At 44.5% G+C, this 18,866-nt stretch overlaps 1 protein-coding gene across 2 annotated transcripts in view; it reads left to right on the top strand.

Moving 5' to 3' along the window:
* The window catches only part of CAMK1D (calcium/calmodulin dependent protein kinase ID), a 227,809-nt gene that overhangs the window by 195,628 nt on the left and 13,315 nt on the right, over positions 1-18,866 (top strand). For both annotated transcript variants that reach the window (XM_071734127.1, XM_071734126.1), the window contains exons 7-8: positions 7,631-7,743; positions 9,327-9,405. In XM_071734127.1, coding sequence (XP_071590228.1) covers positions 7,631-7,743; positions 9,327-9,405 — 192 coding nt within the window. The remainder of the gene's footprint in view (positions 1-7,630; positions 7,744-9,326; positions 9,406-18,866) is intronic.

The following is an 18,866-nucleotide window of genomic DNA, read 5'->3' as shown; positions in this document are numbered from 1 at the left end:
CCCCTCAGTCATTTCTTGCTCTGTTTTCCAAATCACCATGTGCTGGGCTTGTCAAGAATCTGCATGTGCACTCCTAAAATCTAAATTCCCTGTTTGCTGCATGGGGAATTCCCAACCTGAAGGCTTAAATCAGTTTAGTAAGAACGAGTCCCTTTGAATTGTTTGATGTTTGCAGGACAAGGAATGTACAGTCAGAATGAATGGCAACAATGTGCTGCTGTAGAAGGAGCATGGTAATGTGTTTGCCACACACTGCTACTGCTTGGGTGGGACTGGGTCTGAGATCAAACCACCTCCTTGGCAATTTCACTGTGTGAGCTACATTCTTCAGCTCTTCTTGCAGTCAACAGCCCTCCTGGGGTAATTTGGGGTTTCCTCATGTAGGTGCTTACTATGTTTCAGTCACCTACAGTCACCTCCTTCCTGGTCTCAAGCTGTGACTGTAGGATGGTCCCATCCTGCTGGCCCTGGGATAAGGGTCCTGTGCACTTGACACCTTCTCCAGTGGCACGAGGCTCTGCTTGAGGGCATCTCACCTCAGCCTTGGTGGATGCAAGCAGACATTTCACCAGGATGTGCCTTTCACTGGGGTGTCTGGGACAGCCACATGGATTTGGCAAGTAAAACACACTGCAGAGAGCTTCCTTCTGGAGAGGCAGATGGGAACCAAACGGGAGACCATGGACCATGTCAAATAGCACCAGATGTCCATGCAGAGGCTACTGGATCACACCCTCTGTAGTCAGCCCCCTGCCTGCACAGTACAGCCTCATCTGCTTCAGGGTACATTTGCATCACTCTCCAGACTTGGTTGACTCCATCTCTGATGGGAACTTAGAAACCCAGCCTATATCCTATGTGTCCTCACCTTGAACTTGATCTCATCCTTGCTTCCAAGAATAGAAAGAAACTGCAAACATGGCCTCACAAAAAAGTGGATGTCAGAAGTACCATAAAGCCAGAGAGGAAGACAGGTCCTTCCCTGAGCTGGTAGGAAGAAGCTCTTCTGGGGTGTCCAAGACCACCAATTTAGTTTGTGGGTTTCCTTTCTCAGTTGCACACCACTGGAGGGAACAGAGCCAGCAGAGAGTCATCCTGCACACCAGAACCTGGTGATGAGATGCCCTGAGCACTTTTTTTGCCACCCTGGTGCAATGCTGGTAGATTGTCCTGCCTAGAGCAGAAGTTCACAGTTCCAACCTATCACCACACACAGCCAGATACCCATTTCCAGCTCCAGAGTCAGCACAGTTGAAGCTATGTGCATGTGCCCAGGCCATATTTATACATAGGGCAACCCAAGCATTTTGCATCACCTCCCCACCTTCCCCCCAAATCCTCACAGCCACTCTGAGCAGGCTGGTGTCAATGAAGATGGGAACTCAGGGGAATCCAACACACAATCCAGACATAAATTAAAGATGCTTTGAGCTATTATTATATCAAGTGGTTTGAGTCCCTCCAGACACAAACTCAGTCTCACATGAGAGTCTTCAATTTATGGCAGTGGGAGGACAAACTGTTTCTGGGGCAGTGATGCTGTAGTCAAGTGTTTGTTTGTGTGATATGCAAAGTGAAGGAGATCCTAGGAAAGAGTACCTTTGTTTCAGTGCCAGTCTCTTATGCTTCTTGTTAATGACAGGCAGATTGCAGAGGCTGCAGCAGCAGAGTTTTTATCACAACCTGGTTTGCATGAGAAGTCATTATTCACAGGAACTAATTTTAGTAGCCTGAGATTTCCTGTTACTGCAGTTGCAATACCTCTCAGTTTCAAACAGCCTCACTGTTGAGCTCAGCTTCCTACTTATCCCAAAGTAGTTCTGATAACGTGTTCATCTTAAAAATATAAAACATAAGAAGAATGAGAGACTTCACTGGATTCCCAGCAGCTGGATTTTGGATCTGTTGGGGTCACATGAGGGTTTAGAAAAGCTTGGGGAGCTACAGTACTGATTGCACTCCTATCTGATATAACGATTAAACTAATACATGCAAAAAAAAAAGCACCTGGGGCCACAGAATGCTCTGCCTCAGTCCCTGGTTATTCATACTCAACACCTACTGTCTCTTCTACACTAGACTGAACACATTTTGCCCTGAATTTTCTTCTGATTCTGTTCATTGGTAGGACAAGAGAATTATTGATTTGTTCTTATTTATAAACAGGGAGTGTCTGGAGATTAATCTTGGATCATACTTTCCTGTACTTCTTTCCTGATGAGTTGGTTTTGATTTTCAAGTAGATGTGCATGAAATCAGTGTTTGCATGTGAAGATTAAAGAGTACAAAGTGTGTTGTGCCAGAAAGAGTTTCCACCATCATCCTGGAGTCATGTGTCAGGAAAGCTGGTCAGTCATCTTGCCTGCCTGGCATCACACACAAGCCTAAGGAAGAAAGTGAGGAATAACTGAATTGTGGAGAGGAAGGAGATGGAGTGCAGGCAAAATGTACCCAGGTGTATTGGGCTGCTCAGGAAAACACAGTTAAACACTGGGAAGAGACCTCAAATGATTGCTCCTTATTTATATTTTATTCCGCATGCTAAACTATTTTGTAAGGGCAGCAGTATCAACCAGTATGAGGGTCCCTTCCCAAAATCAGAAGAAATACATTTGTTCATCCCTATAAACTCGGATGAGTTCCCACACCATACAGCTCAGGTCTTTGAGCACTTTCTGAATTCTTTGCTTTAATCTCACTATAAAATTGCTTGTGAAACTCAGACCAGAACTTCTTGTGCTACTGGCTGTACAATGACCATGCCAGTGGGCTCTTTAGTAGTGCCCCCAATATGTAAAGAGAGCTTGCTGGGAGTTTTCTTCTCTGCCTGGTGAGAAGAAGATGTTCCTGGTATTCCTTTTGTGCTCTCCTGATGGCTTCTAGAAATTACTTCTGGCAATATCTTTCCTTTGTACATCCACCTGTGTTTTTCTTGTCTGCAACCCATTCTTTTTAAGGCAAGACTGGGAATAGGAGGTTAAGGAAAAAATCTGTTGCTGATGTGATAAGCTTGCTAAATAATTCTGGAAAGCTTTTATTTGGTGAAACTGCGAGAAAATGATGACAACTAATAGCTGCCTGAAGCTCCCCCAGGACAATGCAGGATTTTTTCACATTGAAGACAGAAGGGTTATTTTTGTCTTTCTGCATATCTGAAGAAAACCAGCAGAACCTCTTACATTGAGGTCATTTTTTTCACACAGAAATGTCCAAGCAGATGGAACTGAAGTTGGTGAGATTCTGAGTCTGTAAAAATTAAATAAAAACTTATTATGGACTTTGGAAGGTAGCCCAGTTGATGGAAGTCCAGCAATATTTGCTCCGGCTATAAATTGCATTATGGGCCAGTTTACTGGGGCTTTCCCATTCCTTACTGAAATACCAGTAATGTTAAAATATTGAAGTAAGCAACGTTAAAAATTCTGCATCTTCCTAAACTGATTTTAAGGGAAAGGACATCAGGATAGTCATTATTTTGTATGCCACAAGGAGGATCTGTGCAAGGATGTTCCAAAGGAGCTTGCTCCCTTCTCTTACGCTTTCTGCTGTAGGTCCTCAATGATTCCTCTCCTGCAGGAGAGGTCCTCCAGGATGCAAAGGTTCCTTGGGTCCCTGGATGCAGAAGGCTCATCCCCAGCCCTGGATGAGCCAGGACCAGCTCTTGCCTCACACTCAGCCTGCTCTCAGACAGGGGGCTGGTTTGTAGCAATATCCTTGCCCATGACCCACTGTGGTGATTAGCACTAAATTTAGACTAGAGTCTAAAACTCTCACCAGCAAGAGAAAAGCAGTCTCAAAGGAGTCTGTTTTCTGCCCTGTTCCAAGATTCCTGGCATCCTCCTGCATCCTGACTGCTCATACATCAGACCTGCATCACCCCTGTGATGGGCTGCAGTGTCCTCCCAAACACAGAGGCAGATACCCTAGACCTGTGTAAGATACTCAAGCCACGCAGAGGAGCAGAGGAAGACCTGGATATGTTGTAGGAAGGGGATTGAAAGGCTCTGGAGGGACTGGGGCTCTTCCTGGAGTTTGTGTGTCTCTACTCCCCCTCTTGCTTGCAGCTCTGTGCTGCTCATAAGTTTTCTCCCACCTTTTGCTGCCACAGGCATGTGTAAATCACAGCAGCCCCAACCTCTGCTCTTGTACCTTTGCCAAAGTAATTAGTACAGTGCACATTTTAAGAGAGTAATTCCTCTCTCTGGAGTAGCCTGCCAGTGCCTCAGCGTGCTCAGGGCTGTCTGCTTGCCTTAAAATGCTTTGTCAGAGCAGATTGCCTTTGTGTAAAGAAAGTGCTGAGGAAGGCAAGAAACTAGTGACAGGCTGTCAGGCTTCATAAGGTCTCTTTAAGGGACCTTTAAGGTCTCTTCTGACCCAAACCATTCTGTGATTCTAACAGAGAGCCTAATGTGTCACTCAGGGAAGGGGACAGAGGGATGGCTCCAGGTGCCTGTGGAGAATCACTTTTCCTCCACCGTGGGCATTTCTACCATGTGCATCCTAACAGTTGTGGTGCTGGTGCTGTCAGCTCAAGCATTTCCAAACCCCTCAGTAAAGCACCCAAGATCTTGAGGGTTTTGTCAAAATTCTTCACTGTGAGGGTGGTAAGACAATGACACAGATTGTCCAGGAAAGTTGTGGCTGCCCCATCCCTGGAAGTGTTGAAGGCCAGGTTGGATGGAGCTTTGAGCCACCTGGTCTAGTTGAAGATGTCCCAGCCTGTTACAGGAGAGTTGGAACTGGGTGACCTTTAAGGTCCCTTCCAAACCAAACCATGCTGTGATTCCATGAAGGTGAAGATCAGTGTGTGTACATTCCCAAACAAGACTGTGGGAGTTAAGCATTGGTATTTACTACATTAAATAGACCTGTTCCAGTGTCTTGCCATCCTCAAACTAAAGAATTTCTTCCTAACCCCTAACTTCTTCCTATTAACTGCCCTCTTCCAGTTTGAAACTCTTCTGCCCCATCCTATCACCCCATGCCCTTGTCAGAAGTCCCTCCCTGGCTGTCCTTCATATACTGGAAGGCTGCTACAAGGTCTCCCTGGAGCCTTCTCTTCTCCAGGCTGAACAAACCCAACTCTCTCAGCCTGTCCTCACAGGAGAGGTGCAAGTTATATAAATGTTTAAAAAAGCAAGTTATATAAATGTCCTCCATAGATACCTCCAGAGTTGGACCCTGCCTGTGGATCCAGTAGCTACATTACACTACTCTTCATTATCCAGATGCATGGAGGCTTTTCGGCGTTTGCTTAAATATATAATTTTTAATAACCCTTCTCAGATGCCACTTCCACCACTGGGTTTGACACAGGAGTTGCTGCATCAAGCCTATGCCCATCAATTAGGCAGGCAGTCCTGCTCTGATCCTGAATGCTGGTCTGGCATGAGCTTATCTTCTTTGCTTTTGATAATGGCAGCCATCCAGTGGGACACAGATGAGGACTGGTTCATCTGCTTTGCAAATTACAAAGAGAGAGATTTGTGATTCAGTGGAACCATGGTTATAATGCTGCAAATTTCAATAGAGTTCTTCCAGGTCAGTGTGGATCTGACGCACATCAACATCTCACTCTGCATTTAAACGATTTATCAAGCACGCTGTCTCTCCAGTGCTAACAAAACATTGCTCCTTTCACCCTCAAGTGTTGAGTTGGTTCAGATAACCTCCAGGGCATCTGGATGGCTTTGGGTTATAAATAACTTGGGCATTTCATTTCTTCCAGTTCTGTTGTTACAGTGTAGTGTTACAGTGAGATCTTGGGTCTGTTTATAATGGTTTGCCCTCCCCAGTTAGATGCTTTATTGAGGGTGATTGACTCAGGGTTTAAGAAGACCCTGTAGGAAAAAATCTTTTCAATATTGGCAAAGTATATGAATATCTAATTTCCACTGTAAACTAGAGATAAGAGAAAATAAATGTGGCATCTCTATATAGAATCACAGAGTTGTTCTGGTTGGAGAGGACCTTTAAGATCATCGAGTTCAACCATTAACCCAACTTTTCTGAGTCCAATGCTAAACCATATTCCTAAGCACCATATCTATGTGTCTCTTAAGCACTATATCTACACATCTTTTAAGCACCTTCAGGGACAACCACCTCCCTGGGCAGCCTATTCCAGTATTTAATAACCTTTTCAGTGATGGTTTCTTCTACTATCCAATGTAAACCTCCCCTGGTGCAACTTGAGGCCATCTCCTCTTGACCTGTTGCTTGTTCATAGGGAGAAGAGACCATCCCTCATCTGGCTCCAACCTCCCTTTCAGGTAGTTGTAGAGAGCAGCCTCCTTTCCTCCAGACCATGGAAGACAAGAGGCAGGGATTCCTGTTTAACTGTGAGCAGGATGAGTTTGATAAAACCTTGGAGCAGCCTCAAAGGTGAATCTGGCACTTAGTGACATTGGTATTAAAACTTGAAGAAAGGATATTCCTGCTGGCATCTTTGCACAGAAACAGACTATTGCATGCAGTGTTAGCTGGACATCAAGGATCTCTGACAACCATCCTGCAGTCTGCAGCACTGGGAGGGTGCTGTGTTTGAGCTCAAACAAGGCAAATAACATTCAATGTGCTGCTTGTCCTGCAGCTGGGTTTGCTGAGAAGTGTGATTGTAACTACTGAAAACCAGAACAGGACTACTGTGAGCCTTAGGCAAGAGAGGCAATTGGATGTGGGCAGCAAAATCACTTGCAGAAGGGAGAAAAGCAGAGGCACTCTGGGTGCTTCCACATCAGCTGCAGGTCCATGTGCAGTCTGTGCAGGCTCTGCTGCAGAAATGGAGTGACTCCCAGACATCCTCTCCCTTGTGCTTGGGGACACAGGGCATGGCATTACCTGCAGATGTGTCCTGGCCTCTGCCTGATGGCTCAGTGGGGTTCCTTGTCCTGCTTTGCACCAGCTCTTCCTCCCCTTTGTGCTGGAGAAGAGGACCAGACAGGTGGCTCCCCAGTTTCACAACGAGGTTCCTATAGAGCTAAGGTCTCTTGCACAATACAGACCCCACAGCTTGTGCTCAGATGTGGTCCTGATGCCATGAATGTGACTGGCGAGGTGTCATCACCTTTTCTGCCTCTGTGCAGAGCTGTGCTGTGCCCCTGTGTCTGCCAAGCCCCAGCTTTGCCTCTCCACCATCTTGGGAGACACAAAAAGTGGTGTACAAGTGGCTTGTGTAAGGTGTTGGGGTGAGGACAACCCAGAGGCCATTGTGGAGAAGACTCTGGGATGGGGAACAGTTGTGCAGAGGGATGAGGGGGACTGGTGCTTTGTGGTGTAGGGTGTAGCCCATGCAAGTTTGTCTTACCACATGTATAGGAGGGGATGAAAGGGCTCACAACTACGTAATAAAACTCTTTGACTAAACAGCCAAAATATGTGGGGGCAGGCCAGGGTATCTGTGTGAGTCTGTGTAGGATCAACTGCACCAGGTGTCCAGGGCAGAGTACCTACTCTTCAGGGGTAGGTTTACATCTCCCTGAACAAACTTCTCTCATGGCAGTGCTTGCCTGCTTGGGAAGTTAATAGGGCACGTGTTCAACAAGACATTTTCTTTCTTCTGCCTTCCTCTTTCTCAGCTTCTTGACAGATGGTCCAAGGGTCACGTGTCTCTTTTCTTCTTCACCATTAGGCTCTGTGGGTATCCCCCTTTCTATGATGAAAATGACTCCAAACTCTTCGAGCAGATCCTTAAGGCTGAGTATGAGTTTGACTCTCCGTACTGGGACGACATCTCAGAATCTGGTAAGAAGCCCCTGCTCATCTAATTGCACAACCATGCCTGCTTGCCTGTCTGTTGCAGATATTCATCTCTTGGTGTGGGAATACCCATCATGTGCAGAGCTCCTTTTCTCTGAAAACCATTGGGAATGTGCATTTCTTTCAGCTCAAATAGTTACAGGATGTTATTTCTACAAAAATGAAGTAGAGTTTTGTCCAGTCACATGCAAAGCACTGAAGTGTAGCTGGAAAAGAAGATGAAGACAGCAGAAGACTGTCCCAAGAAAACAAAGAAAAACAAAAAAACCAAAATATGATGATTTCTCCATCATATGCCAATAAAATGCGAATGGTTTGTGTGTCATTAATAAGGCAGCAATTTTTTTTGGCTCTGTTACTGAAAGTGCATCACAGGCCTGAAGTGAGTGAGAAATTAATTGTTCCCAAATGAAGTGGGCAGGCAGATTCAGAAACTGGGAGGATTCTCCACATGGTTGGATCCAGATAGCCCTTCCAGTTCCCCACCCAGTGCAGTGGGGCAGGTATACAACCCTCCTAGAGGTAAATGTACCCAAAGGCTCCTGGCTCCAGCACAGCCCATGAGCTGCCAGCAGTGGTGTCCATAGGTGACAGCAGGAGCATGTTCAGCTGCTGATCATTAGACAGAAATATCCCTAGAAATGCAGTTTTCTGATTCATTAGTACTACTGATGAAGACAGGGGAGATATAAAAAGAAGTGTTTTATTTTAAAGATGATTATATATCCTGTTATCTCGACAGAACAATATTTCATGCTGCTTACATCTGCAGTCCAGATATAATTTTGATGGATTGCTTAAAGATACATGTGAAAGAAGGTTTTTTTTAGGCCCATGGTGGTTTTCTGAGAAAATATGAAGGTCTGTTGGCAGACCTCTTTGCATTTGAGGGGTAAAGTACATCACCTAAGTCAGCACAAAAATTTTCCTGCCATATTTGGCTTTTTTGTGTCTCCTTCAGCTACTCTCTCCAGGAGCTACTGGATTCAGGCCATGCTGCAATCTCTCTTCCCTCCATTAAAATGTTGATTAAAAACACCATACCTCATGCCCAAGGGAGTCCATTTTCCTCTGTAATTTGTTTTAAAAAAACCCAAAATGTCCTCACAGTTGCTCATGTGTGCAATTGTTTGGAGTGAGCAATGAGAAGTTCCTCTTACTTTGGGTTCTATCCCCCTCCTTTCTTTTTCCAAGCAGTTTGCCAGTGTCTGCAATGGATGTGGCCATCTTCAGATCACTAAGATGGGCAGAGGCCCTTGACTTACTGGGAAACTGGGAGCTGGCAGGCTTGAACTCTGCCAACTCTGAGTTATCCATCCCACTCCTAAATGTACTCGCAGGAGCAGATGCCTTCAGCTTTTCCCTAAGTGCTAAGTAGCTTGGATTTAGTCCTAAGGCACTTTGGTTGTATCTGTACCAATAAATGACAAATGACCCAGGGCCATTTTCCAGTGTTGTAGCCAGATGGCACTTGCTAGTTTCGTCCTGCAACAGAACTGGGCATCAACCCTATTGCTTTGAATTACTGTCTTTTTTTTTTTTTTTTTTTTTTTTTTTTTTTTTAACAGCTAAAGACTTCATTCGGAATTTGATGGAAAAGGACCCTAATAAAAGATACACCTGTGAGCAAGCAGCACGGCACCCTTGGTAAGCAACAGCCACCCTCAGGACAGAGAGCATCATATTGCATTCATGGGCAGAAGTGTTTTTTTCTGTAAAGTAGTACAATAACCTCTACTAACTAACTAACTCTGTGCTCTTATTCTTGCATCCCCCACCTTCACCTTCCAGATTTTCCTAGAGAAGCTGGACTTTAATCTCATGCACCAGCCTGTTGAGTGTCTGTGTAGGGATTCAGTGAAATGCTGAATTCTGTAAGTTGACTGTAGCAGAGTGTTGGGATATGCAAAAGCAGTTGAACACAGAAATCATATTTGCACCACACAGCTTGGGGTCATCAGCAAACTTGCTGAGGGTGCACTCAGTGCCACCATCCATGTCACCAGCAAAGCTGTCAAACAGGACCAGTCCCAACATTGATCCCTGAGGGACTCCACTTGTCACTGGCCTCCATTTGGGCATGGACCTCTTAAGTGCTTTTAATTAGATGATGCCTTTGCACATGGATGACTTCAAGAATGTTACCCAAGGATAATGTAGCTGAAACAAGAATTGCTCTTGTATTTTGACCAGCCCTGAGTGACTGAGCTTCACCCCACACCATCAGCTGCATCCACAAGTGGCCTCTAGGTTTAAGTCTTTTAGGACAGGGATCATTATGTATGAAGGAAGAGATTATTTTCGTTATAAAAGCTGCAACAGAAAGGAGTCAATGGCATGAGATTTCCACCTCCAGCGTGTGTGTTAGGCTGTGTTTTTCTGCTGTTAAACTTACCACAAATGTAATTTCCTTTTGCTGTTTTTGGATCATGGGCTGGATAAGAACATTAGTGTCAAAACTAGCTAAACAGCTTGATGGACCATCCTAGTGATGCAATTTGAGCCCAGGGATGAGCCTCGGGTAGTGAATTATAAACTGGGTGGTAAGAAAAGCACAGGCATAGAAGTTGTCAGTGAGTTTCAAGGTAGCTCCACTTTCTGCCCTGAGTTGGTGACATTCATTCAGAGGCTGAAATCTGCATCCCTCTGAGACTAAGGAGCTTTATGAGCTGGGTTCTGGTCATCTCTGCTTCCTCAGCAGTCATGGGTTTTGGACACACTCCTTGAGCTTTTGTATCTCTGAAGGGACAGAACTTGGTACCCCACTTAAATACTAGTTAAATTTAAAAGCAGTGTAAAACTTGCAGCTGGTGCTCTAGAACAAACAACTTTGGTTTGGCTTCAAGGGATTTACCCTCTTCTCTCTGCCTCTCACTGGTTTGTCTCATCTCACTGGTGCTCTCAGTCCTGGAAAGTGAATCCTTTTGAAGGCTTTTACCATTCTGCCTTACTTGCTGATAAAGTTGTACCAACACACAGCCTGACGAGTTATCCCCATCATTAATCAATGGTTTGGCATCCAGAAGGTGTTCAGTCAGTTATGACTCCAGAATTACAGTGGGAATGATGTACTGGTGGCTGACTGCAGTTGCTGTAATTACAAATGAGGCTGAAGATAAGATTGAAGCTCAGCCTTTGCAACTGAAAAGTGTTAGGAAAGGCTTGGTGTGAGGAAGGCAATGTAAATCATTGATAAAATCAAATTTCTTGCTTTTCATCCCCTGTGCCCATGACAATGAGATGCATTTTACAGATATTATTAGCTGCATCAGTGGCTGCCATGAATACAAACAAGACATGAGGAGAAGTCAAGACCTGGGCCTGCCCCTTTTCTGATGTCCCATCAATAATTGTGCTGTCTGTGTGAAAAAAGGGAAGTCTGGGAGATGAAATCCAGCTTTTGTAAGATGAAAAAAAGAATACATTTCTAAATGATACTGACCTGAGCCTCAGGAAATTAAACAAGATACAAAAGTCAATATTAGAAATACAGAATAAGCAATGGGAATGCAATTCCCAGCAGAGAATGAGGTGACCATTTGTATAACACAGAGGCAGATTTTCCAAAGTCTTACATCCAAGATACACAGAGCATAAGCATCCAGCTCTTGGCCCCGCTATGTCTGTGTTGGTTGCTGGAGAGCAACAAAGAAACGTGGCACTTAGAAGACACACAGCTTCTGGGCCCTCCTAAAGGAACAAAATGATTAAAGTGTTTTCATTCCTTTTTTCTTTTTTTATTTTTTTTTTCCTTTTGCTTGTCATGGCCAGGGGCCAGTGGAAACTCACAGTCTGCTCCATAATTTTAAAAATATTTTCTACAGAATCCAATCTTCCATTTAAGACCAACACCCCAAAAAGGGTTTCCCCCCATGCCTGGGGCAGGGGGTTCTTCTTCTGCCAGGCTGACTTTGCAAAGCAGTGGTTCCTTTGCAGGGATCCCATGGCTTGGGGTCAGGTGCAAATGGCACCACAGGAGGGAGGGTTAAAATATTCACCACGTTTCCATACCCCATCCCAGATCCCCCTTCCCTTGTCATGGGGACAAGATGTACAAGTGCATTAAAGAGCAGAAGGACAGTTGTACAGTGAAAGCAAGCTTCAAATCTGCCTCTGCCCTCCCTAGTGAGCTCTTGAGCAAAAGCTCAGTGCCTCCTTCCTTCTTGTTCTGAAAAGATTTCTGTATCACAGTTGTTGCAGCAAGGGACCTCTCTGGAGAGTGGTGCAGGGATTTTTTAGAGGTTTTGGATCCTCTAGTGATAAATGCTACTAAAATGCCTTTTTGGATAATCAGGGCTACTCACCAGGATATTATCTGTTACTTCAGACTTAGTGCTAGGATCTGCTTTGCCAAACACTGCTCAAGAATTGTTTTCCACCCAGATTGCTTGTGCCAGGAAATAATGAGGTTTTTACTGCTTCTTCTCTCATTCTAATCGTTGTATCTGTTGCAATGGCATGCTCCCCTTTTACAGAGGTGAAGGCCTTTTCAGAGAAGATCTCTGTGGTCAGCTGTGTCACTCCCTGAGCCTGGACATATTTAAGCTTCCAACAAGTCCAGTTCCTCTCTCTCATGGTTGCATTGAGTGTTGCAGAACTTGGGAGATAAAAATGCAAGTGTTTAGCCAGTGGAGACATCCTACTGTGACTTTTCTACATCTGTTAGCAGCCTCACCTCCCATGGTGTCTGCATAGTATGGTCCTCTCTGTGTGTGACCAAGAGGTAGGAAAAACTACTGGCTTAGTGGGTAGAGATGGTCAGAGCAGGCTTCATGTGTTCCCATAAATGATATGCTCCTGCAGAGTGCTTACACATCAAGTAGCCTCAATAGCATCCCATAAAAGTTTTGGGGTTTTTTGTCTGCAGGTTTGGTTCTATAGAGCAAACTGGAGAAGCTGAACCTTGTTGTTCACATGAAGTGAAATCCTGCTTCCAGCTGAGGTCAATGGGAGTTTTGCCCCTGACTTGGGTGATGGTCAGGGTTTGGTTCCTTCCCTCCACAGCAGAACACAGAATGTCTGCCTAAATCCCTGGTGCTGTGCAAGTGGTGGATAATTGGTATTTATGATGAGGTGGCTCTGGGTAGTGACATTTTCCAGCTTTCCCTTTCTCTTCTTCCCTTGAAATCTTTTCCTGCAGTACCAGAGAGTTGGGTTCAGTCACAAATTAGGAAGAAATCTACCAGATCCTGGGCACTTACCATGTACTTGATTGGGAGAAAAATAATTAAATGTGCATGAGGTGGCTACCTGCCCATGAGACTTCGTTGTCTCAATATGTGTCTCAATATATATATGTGTCTCAATATAACCTTTGTGAAGAGTAAGCTGATTCCAAAACATACCTCTTATTTTAATTACTATGTTTTTATTAAAACCTTCCAGACATGGCTTGCAAGAACTGGATTTTGCAAGAAATTACATTTGTGCCTATAAGGTTTAATAATCTCTTTCAATTTTGGGAAACTGCTCAAGAATAGCCATCTATTCACATGACAAATGTTTGTACAGGATCAAACCCTAAAAAAAGTAAATGTTTCTTCCCAGTGGCCCACTTTTCTGTGCTGTATCTGCTCCCCACATGCCTGCATTTACGTGATGTTTTGCTATTTATAATCAAATGGCCCTGGAAGGGGGAGGCTATGTTAAACTTGGAGTTGGCAGAAAAGAAGGCTAATAATTGCAGTGAAGTATGGTCACTGAAACAGAACATTATGTAAGGTTTGTTGGTGTAATGATTACACCCCAGCCTCTACAGTCTGTCCATTTATGCAGATTTCTCCAGCTTAATATACAGCTGATTTATGCTTTCCATTGGAAAAGTTATTTATTTTATAGTGTGTCTCTCACTGAGGTTTGCACTGTTTGTGGTGTGTTTGTGAAGGTGAAATGTTCTGCTTAGTTGTTCCACTCTGACTTTTTGACAAGGAGGTGGAAAATGAAGGTAACTAAAGAGTGGGGTAATTTTGCCACAGCTTGATGCATTTTAATGTTTCCTTCGCTCATATTAATGACAGAAATTAAGTTTACTAAATATATTTCCATGTCAAAACCCACATCCTGTTCAGGGCAGTCACTCGGGCTGCAGTGATTCAGGGTGGGCAGCAAAAAGCCAAGGACCTGGTTTTTTTCCAGCTACAGAATCAAACTGAGCTCCTCATCAGGTCAAGCTAGGTCCTGCAGCCCCAAATTCAGCCTCCAGGCTCAGGTCAGAGGAAAAGAAGTCAGTCCTTGGAGGGCAAGGAGCAGGTCCCACAATTAGGAAGCTGGTACAGGAATTGGAAAGCGTGCCAGGAATTTATTTGCTCTGTCACACATTGCCCAGGTGACCTTAAGTGGGATTTAGAGCTGTGTGGTGAAGCTGGTGACAGCACCAAAGGCAAGCTGGGACATGCAAATTAAAGGGTGATGGATGTATCACTTCCCTGTGAAGACTGTATAAGGGAAAAGAGAGTTGTGGCACCAAAATTAGACACAAGTCCGTGGGTACAAGTGTGGTCCTCACTATTCCCCACCACTCCCAGAGAGGGAGAATGGATATGTGGGATGTGCTGGCATCCATCCCCCACTACACTGGACAATCACAAAACTTTGGCAGGGATTGAGCATCTGCAAATTGTGACCGTGACCCTGAGTGTTCATTATGTGCCAGAGAATATGAGCCAGCTCATAATTTCCACCCAGGGAAAGGACATGGTTTATAAAGAACTCAGTTCTCAGACAAAGTTGTTTGAAGTGTGAAAAGGGCTCCCTGAAGGGAACTGCTGATGTTTACAACATTAAATCAAACTGTTATCGAGTTCATCTCTGCACCCTGTTTTGGAGCATCACTGACACAGTGTGTGTGTGTGTACATTAGACACGTGTGTGTGTGTGTGTGTGTGTGTGTGTGTGTGTGTGTGTGTACAGAAGAGTTATGATCCTTCAGCATTATCCATTACAGTCCATGACTCCATGTTTCCTGTCATCATGCTCAAGACTATTTCCAAGCACTGCTTGGGCAGCACAGCGTTTGAGTTGGCTGCCTTCAGTATGAAGGTTCAGAAAATAATGGCAGATGAAAGCCTCTGTGTGCCACTGCAGGCAGGAAGGATGTGAGAGATGTGGCCTTGCAGTGTGCTAACAAAGAACTGTCCAAAAGGAAATGGACTGGGTTTGTCTTTGTTGGAGGTTCCTTTCAAGGCTTAGGAGTGCTGCAGCCAGATAAATTGTTGTGATAGCTTTGAATTCAGAGAGACAGCAAAAATAAATTAGATACTATGAAATAATATTTGATCATTAGATTATATTCCTCTCATTTGCAGGGACAGATTTGCTATGGTTGTTTCTGGAAAATATCCTTCTTAGCTTCAGTGGAAGCATTTGTGATGATGTGTCAAGCAGATTAGGGCCCTCAGTATCCAATTCAGTGTGTTGAGACACTTATATTTATAACTGGATAAAAGAACAGCTTCAACATGAAGGTCCCCAAACCATCATCAAGCTGCTTTCAGGTGCTGTGAAATGGGGATCCCGAGAGAAAAGCCAAGTTCCCATTAGGATGATAAATCCTTGTTCAGTTCTGGGTGATGCTCAGCATGAAAACAGATCATACATTATTCTGATTTCTTTAATTTTCTTGTTGCATACATATGTGGTAAGTAGAAGTAATATCTTTTACTGGGCCAACTAGTATAGTTGGTAAAAACAAGCTTTAGTGCTGACACAGTTGATTTCAAAGTTAAGTGCAAAGCTAAGAAGTGTTGCTCAGGGTTTGACTGGATACAGATGAGTTTTGATCATCTCTGAAATAGAAGGTGACTCTTTCTCAGGGAAAATGGAGCTGATTCCTGAGGAGAAGGTTATAGTGGGCAGGAGGAGGAAGAAAGAAAGGTGCTAAGGTATTTGTGTTGTTAAAGAAAAAGCAAGATGGTTGGTAGCCTGGGCACTTGGAGAGTTAGAGAATGGTGGAAGGACAATCATAACATGCTCTAAAAACAGGATCTTTATTAAATTTCAGGCATTATCTTTTCATCGTGGGAACTAAAGTTTGTGGTTAAATGCATTCAATATGGGTGTGATGGTCCTCATGATACCCACCTCAGGCTGGGTTTGTGTGCCCAAAACCTTACCTCATTTTTCAAACTCCAACAGTTGATTGTATAAAATACTTGACTTCTGTCTTCTCACCTCCACCTCCCTTGCCTGTGTCCTTAAAGCACCACATCTCCAGCAAAGCATCAACAGCAAATGGATGTAAACAGTTCTTTTGTTTTCCTAGAAGTAAAACTATACTATAAGCATCATACTGCCATGAGTATTTTATAAAAGTTTGAAGATCCTCCAAGGCAAAACACAGTATAAAAGCAGAGTCCTTATGTTACAGCAATGCATTGTTAACAGGATAGTTCTTCAGAGACAGCTTTGGCAGCCAGGGCTGTATTTTGGGCCACCTTTTTCAGCATGCCAGCACGTGTTTGAACAGATCCTGATGTGCTAAATTATCCCCAGCACTGCTCTTATTTGCTCTGATCAAAAACCAACATCTGCAAGGTGCTAGTGCTGCTGAAGAGACCTGAGATGTAGGATGGTTGCCTTCACTGGGGGGTCTGAAGGCTTCCCAGGGTGTCTGTCCATCCCCCTGTGAAGTACACAAATACTATTCTGCCTATTTGGGAAACATCCAAAATACCAAGACTGGTTTTCTGGAATTAGCAAAATTGCACAGTGAACATAGAATGAGAGGTGGCAGAAGACAGTTTGTGAATTATTGGAACCAGCAGTTTGTTACTGAAACCACCAGCATTTCAGAAAGTGGTCCCTAAACTCAAACAAATGTTTAGCTTGAGCTACATGCCTGATGAAAAGTTTCATATAGCAAAAAAGCATTTGAGAGTCCTCGTGGAGGCTGGCAGGAAAGATCTTCTGGGAGAGCTGGCAAAGGTATCATGCTCCAAGAACTTGTTCTGCCCATGTTTCCAAAATACAACTTGACAAGTGGAAAATGTGAAATGTGCTTATACAGCTTGTTAACAAACTTGCTCGTAAAGCAAACTGCTTCATTAGCTTTGGAGGGAAAATGCTGTTTGCAAATGAAAGTAAATTGTCTCTCTGTAGCTTGGTCCTTTTGGTCAGTCACTGAAGGGGCACTTTGGATTGTAGCTGCCCACATATTAAGAGTTGAGCATAGTTTTCTTCCACAGATCTGTCCTATGATGGCCAGTGCTCCCAGTTGGCTCAAGATGAGGACATTTGCCTTCACTGAGGAGGTGTTCTTGGACAGAGCAGAGTGCTCATGAAACTTTGGAGTGACTGTAGGGCCTGTCTGCACCAAGAGGATGAGTGGGTGCAAGGAGAACAGGTGCAGATCTGTGCAAAATCTGAGCTGTACAGGAATGCCAATCATAGAATTTTCAGGGTTGGAAGGGACCTTTAAGACCATCCAGTTCCAACCCCCGTGCCACAGGCAGGGACACCTCCCACTAGATCAGGTTGCTCAGAGCCCCATTCAGCCTGGCCTTAAAACCTTCCAGGGATGGGGCTTCCAGCACCTCTCTGGGCAACCTGGGCAATGCAGCTTGAGTCTTCTCAGTCTGCTGGGTCACCTCTTGTGAAGTGACCTTGAGGCATCCAGGGGTAATCGTGTCATGTCATTTGGGTCATATAGGTGTGACTGGGGTAAAGCTGTAGGATCTACTTCACATGGTGATTTCCTGCTAGAGAAATAAATACTGAAGGTGTGTTGTATGGCAGGTGCAAGGCCAGGTGAGCTTTGTGTCCATCCTGGAGCACATACTGCATAGGACCCTCCAGGGTATGTGCTGGGCCTGGCAGCATTGTCTGTGTGTGACAGAAGATGGAACAGTGAACATGAAGGTTTAACCCAGATGCTGCCTCACCAAACTTTTAGCTGCCTGGCCCCAGTGGGAAATCCAGAGCAACCCATCTCCCTGTCAGTGGGAGAGGTGATCAGAAGGAATTCTCTTCATAGGAAGAACTGAAGATCTTCCATTTCTCAGTCAAACACTTCCTCTTCTCCATCAACAGCACAGGGACCCAGGAAAGGATGTCAGATGCTATTTGGGCCCCATGCTTTGCTCATGGTACCTGTTCTTCTGTCTGCTTGAGAGAGACATTATGTGGCAGTGCTGGCCAGCCAAGTCCCCTCCCAGTTGGAGGTGAACTACCTTGGGTGGGAGCCCTGCTCCTTTGTGCCCACAATCCTGCTGGCTACACGACTCTTGAATTACTCAATATAGATCAGCTCAGTGACAACAGGATGGGATTTGTGGTTCTGCACTCTTGGGAGCTGGGGGGTTAATCTCTCACCTTACTTCCAAGAGTAAGTAGTTGCTTTCATCTCTTTCTTTTCTTGGATGAGTGTCACCAGCAAGAAGGAAGGGAGCAATTTGGAGGAGACTGGTCCCAGAGAGTACTTCTTAGGTGTGACATTGACACGAAGGTAGAAAAAGTTGCATGTCCTTTGAAGAACAAGGCTACAGTTTGGAATAATCTGGGCAAAATGTAAAGAATGTCTCCAATTCATGGGACACATGAGTGGAAACAGCAGGCTGGGCTCAATGGGCAGAGTTTCATCATTAATAAGCACAGAACAGTGCTGCCTTAGTTGGAAAACAGTGAACACTCTGGGTGCCACCCTCTAAGGGAGATGTGGACTTGTTGGACAAAGTCCAGAGAAGCTCAGTAGATCAGAGGATTAGAGAATATGAGCTATGAAGACATAGTGAAAGAGTCAGTTTGTTTAGTCTGGAGAAGGGAAGAGGGAGAGAAGACATGATAACAGCCTTCAAATATGCGAAAGAATGCTTCAAAGACAAAGGGAGTAAACTGTTTTCCATGTCTTCTGGGAGATAATGGGGCACTGGAATAGGTTTCCTGAGGAGTCTCCATCTTTTGGAGATCTTTAAGGACTGGTTAGCCAAGTATCTCTCAAAATTATTTTGGCAGAGAAGGTGTGGGGAAAAGGAATAGATGACTGCTGAGTCCCCCAGAGCCTCTGATTATTTTATTGGAGATCCCCAGGCTGGGAGTCTCTGGGGCTTATGTATTTTAAAAGTTCTTCTAATTTTTTATTGTTGATGGACATAGATTTTCTACACTGTGGCTAA

This window comes from Heliangelus exortis, chromosome 1 (genome assembly GCF_036169615.1).
Source record: "Heliangelus exortis chromosome 1, bHelExo1.hap1, whole genome shotgun sequence".
Lineage (NCBI taxonomy): Eukaryota > Metazoa > Chordata > Aves > Apodiformes > Trochilidae > Heliangelus > Heliangelus exortis.
The sequence above is the reverse complement of the archived record's forward strand: the minus strand, read 5'-3'. Positions and strand labels throughout refer to the sequence as shown.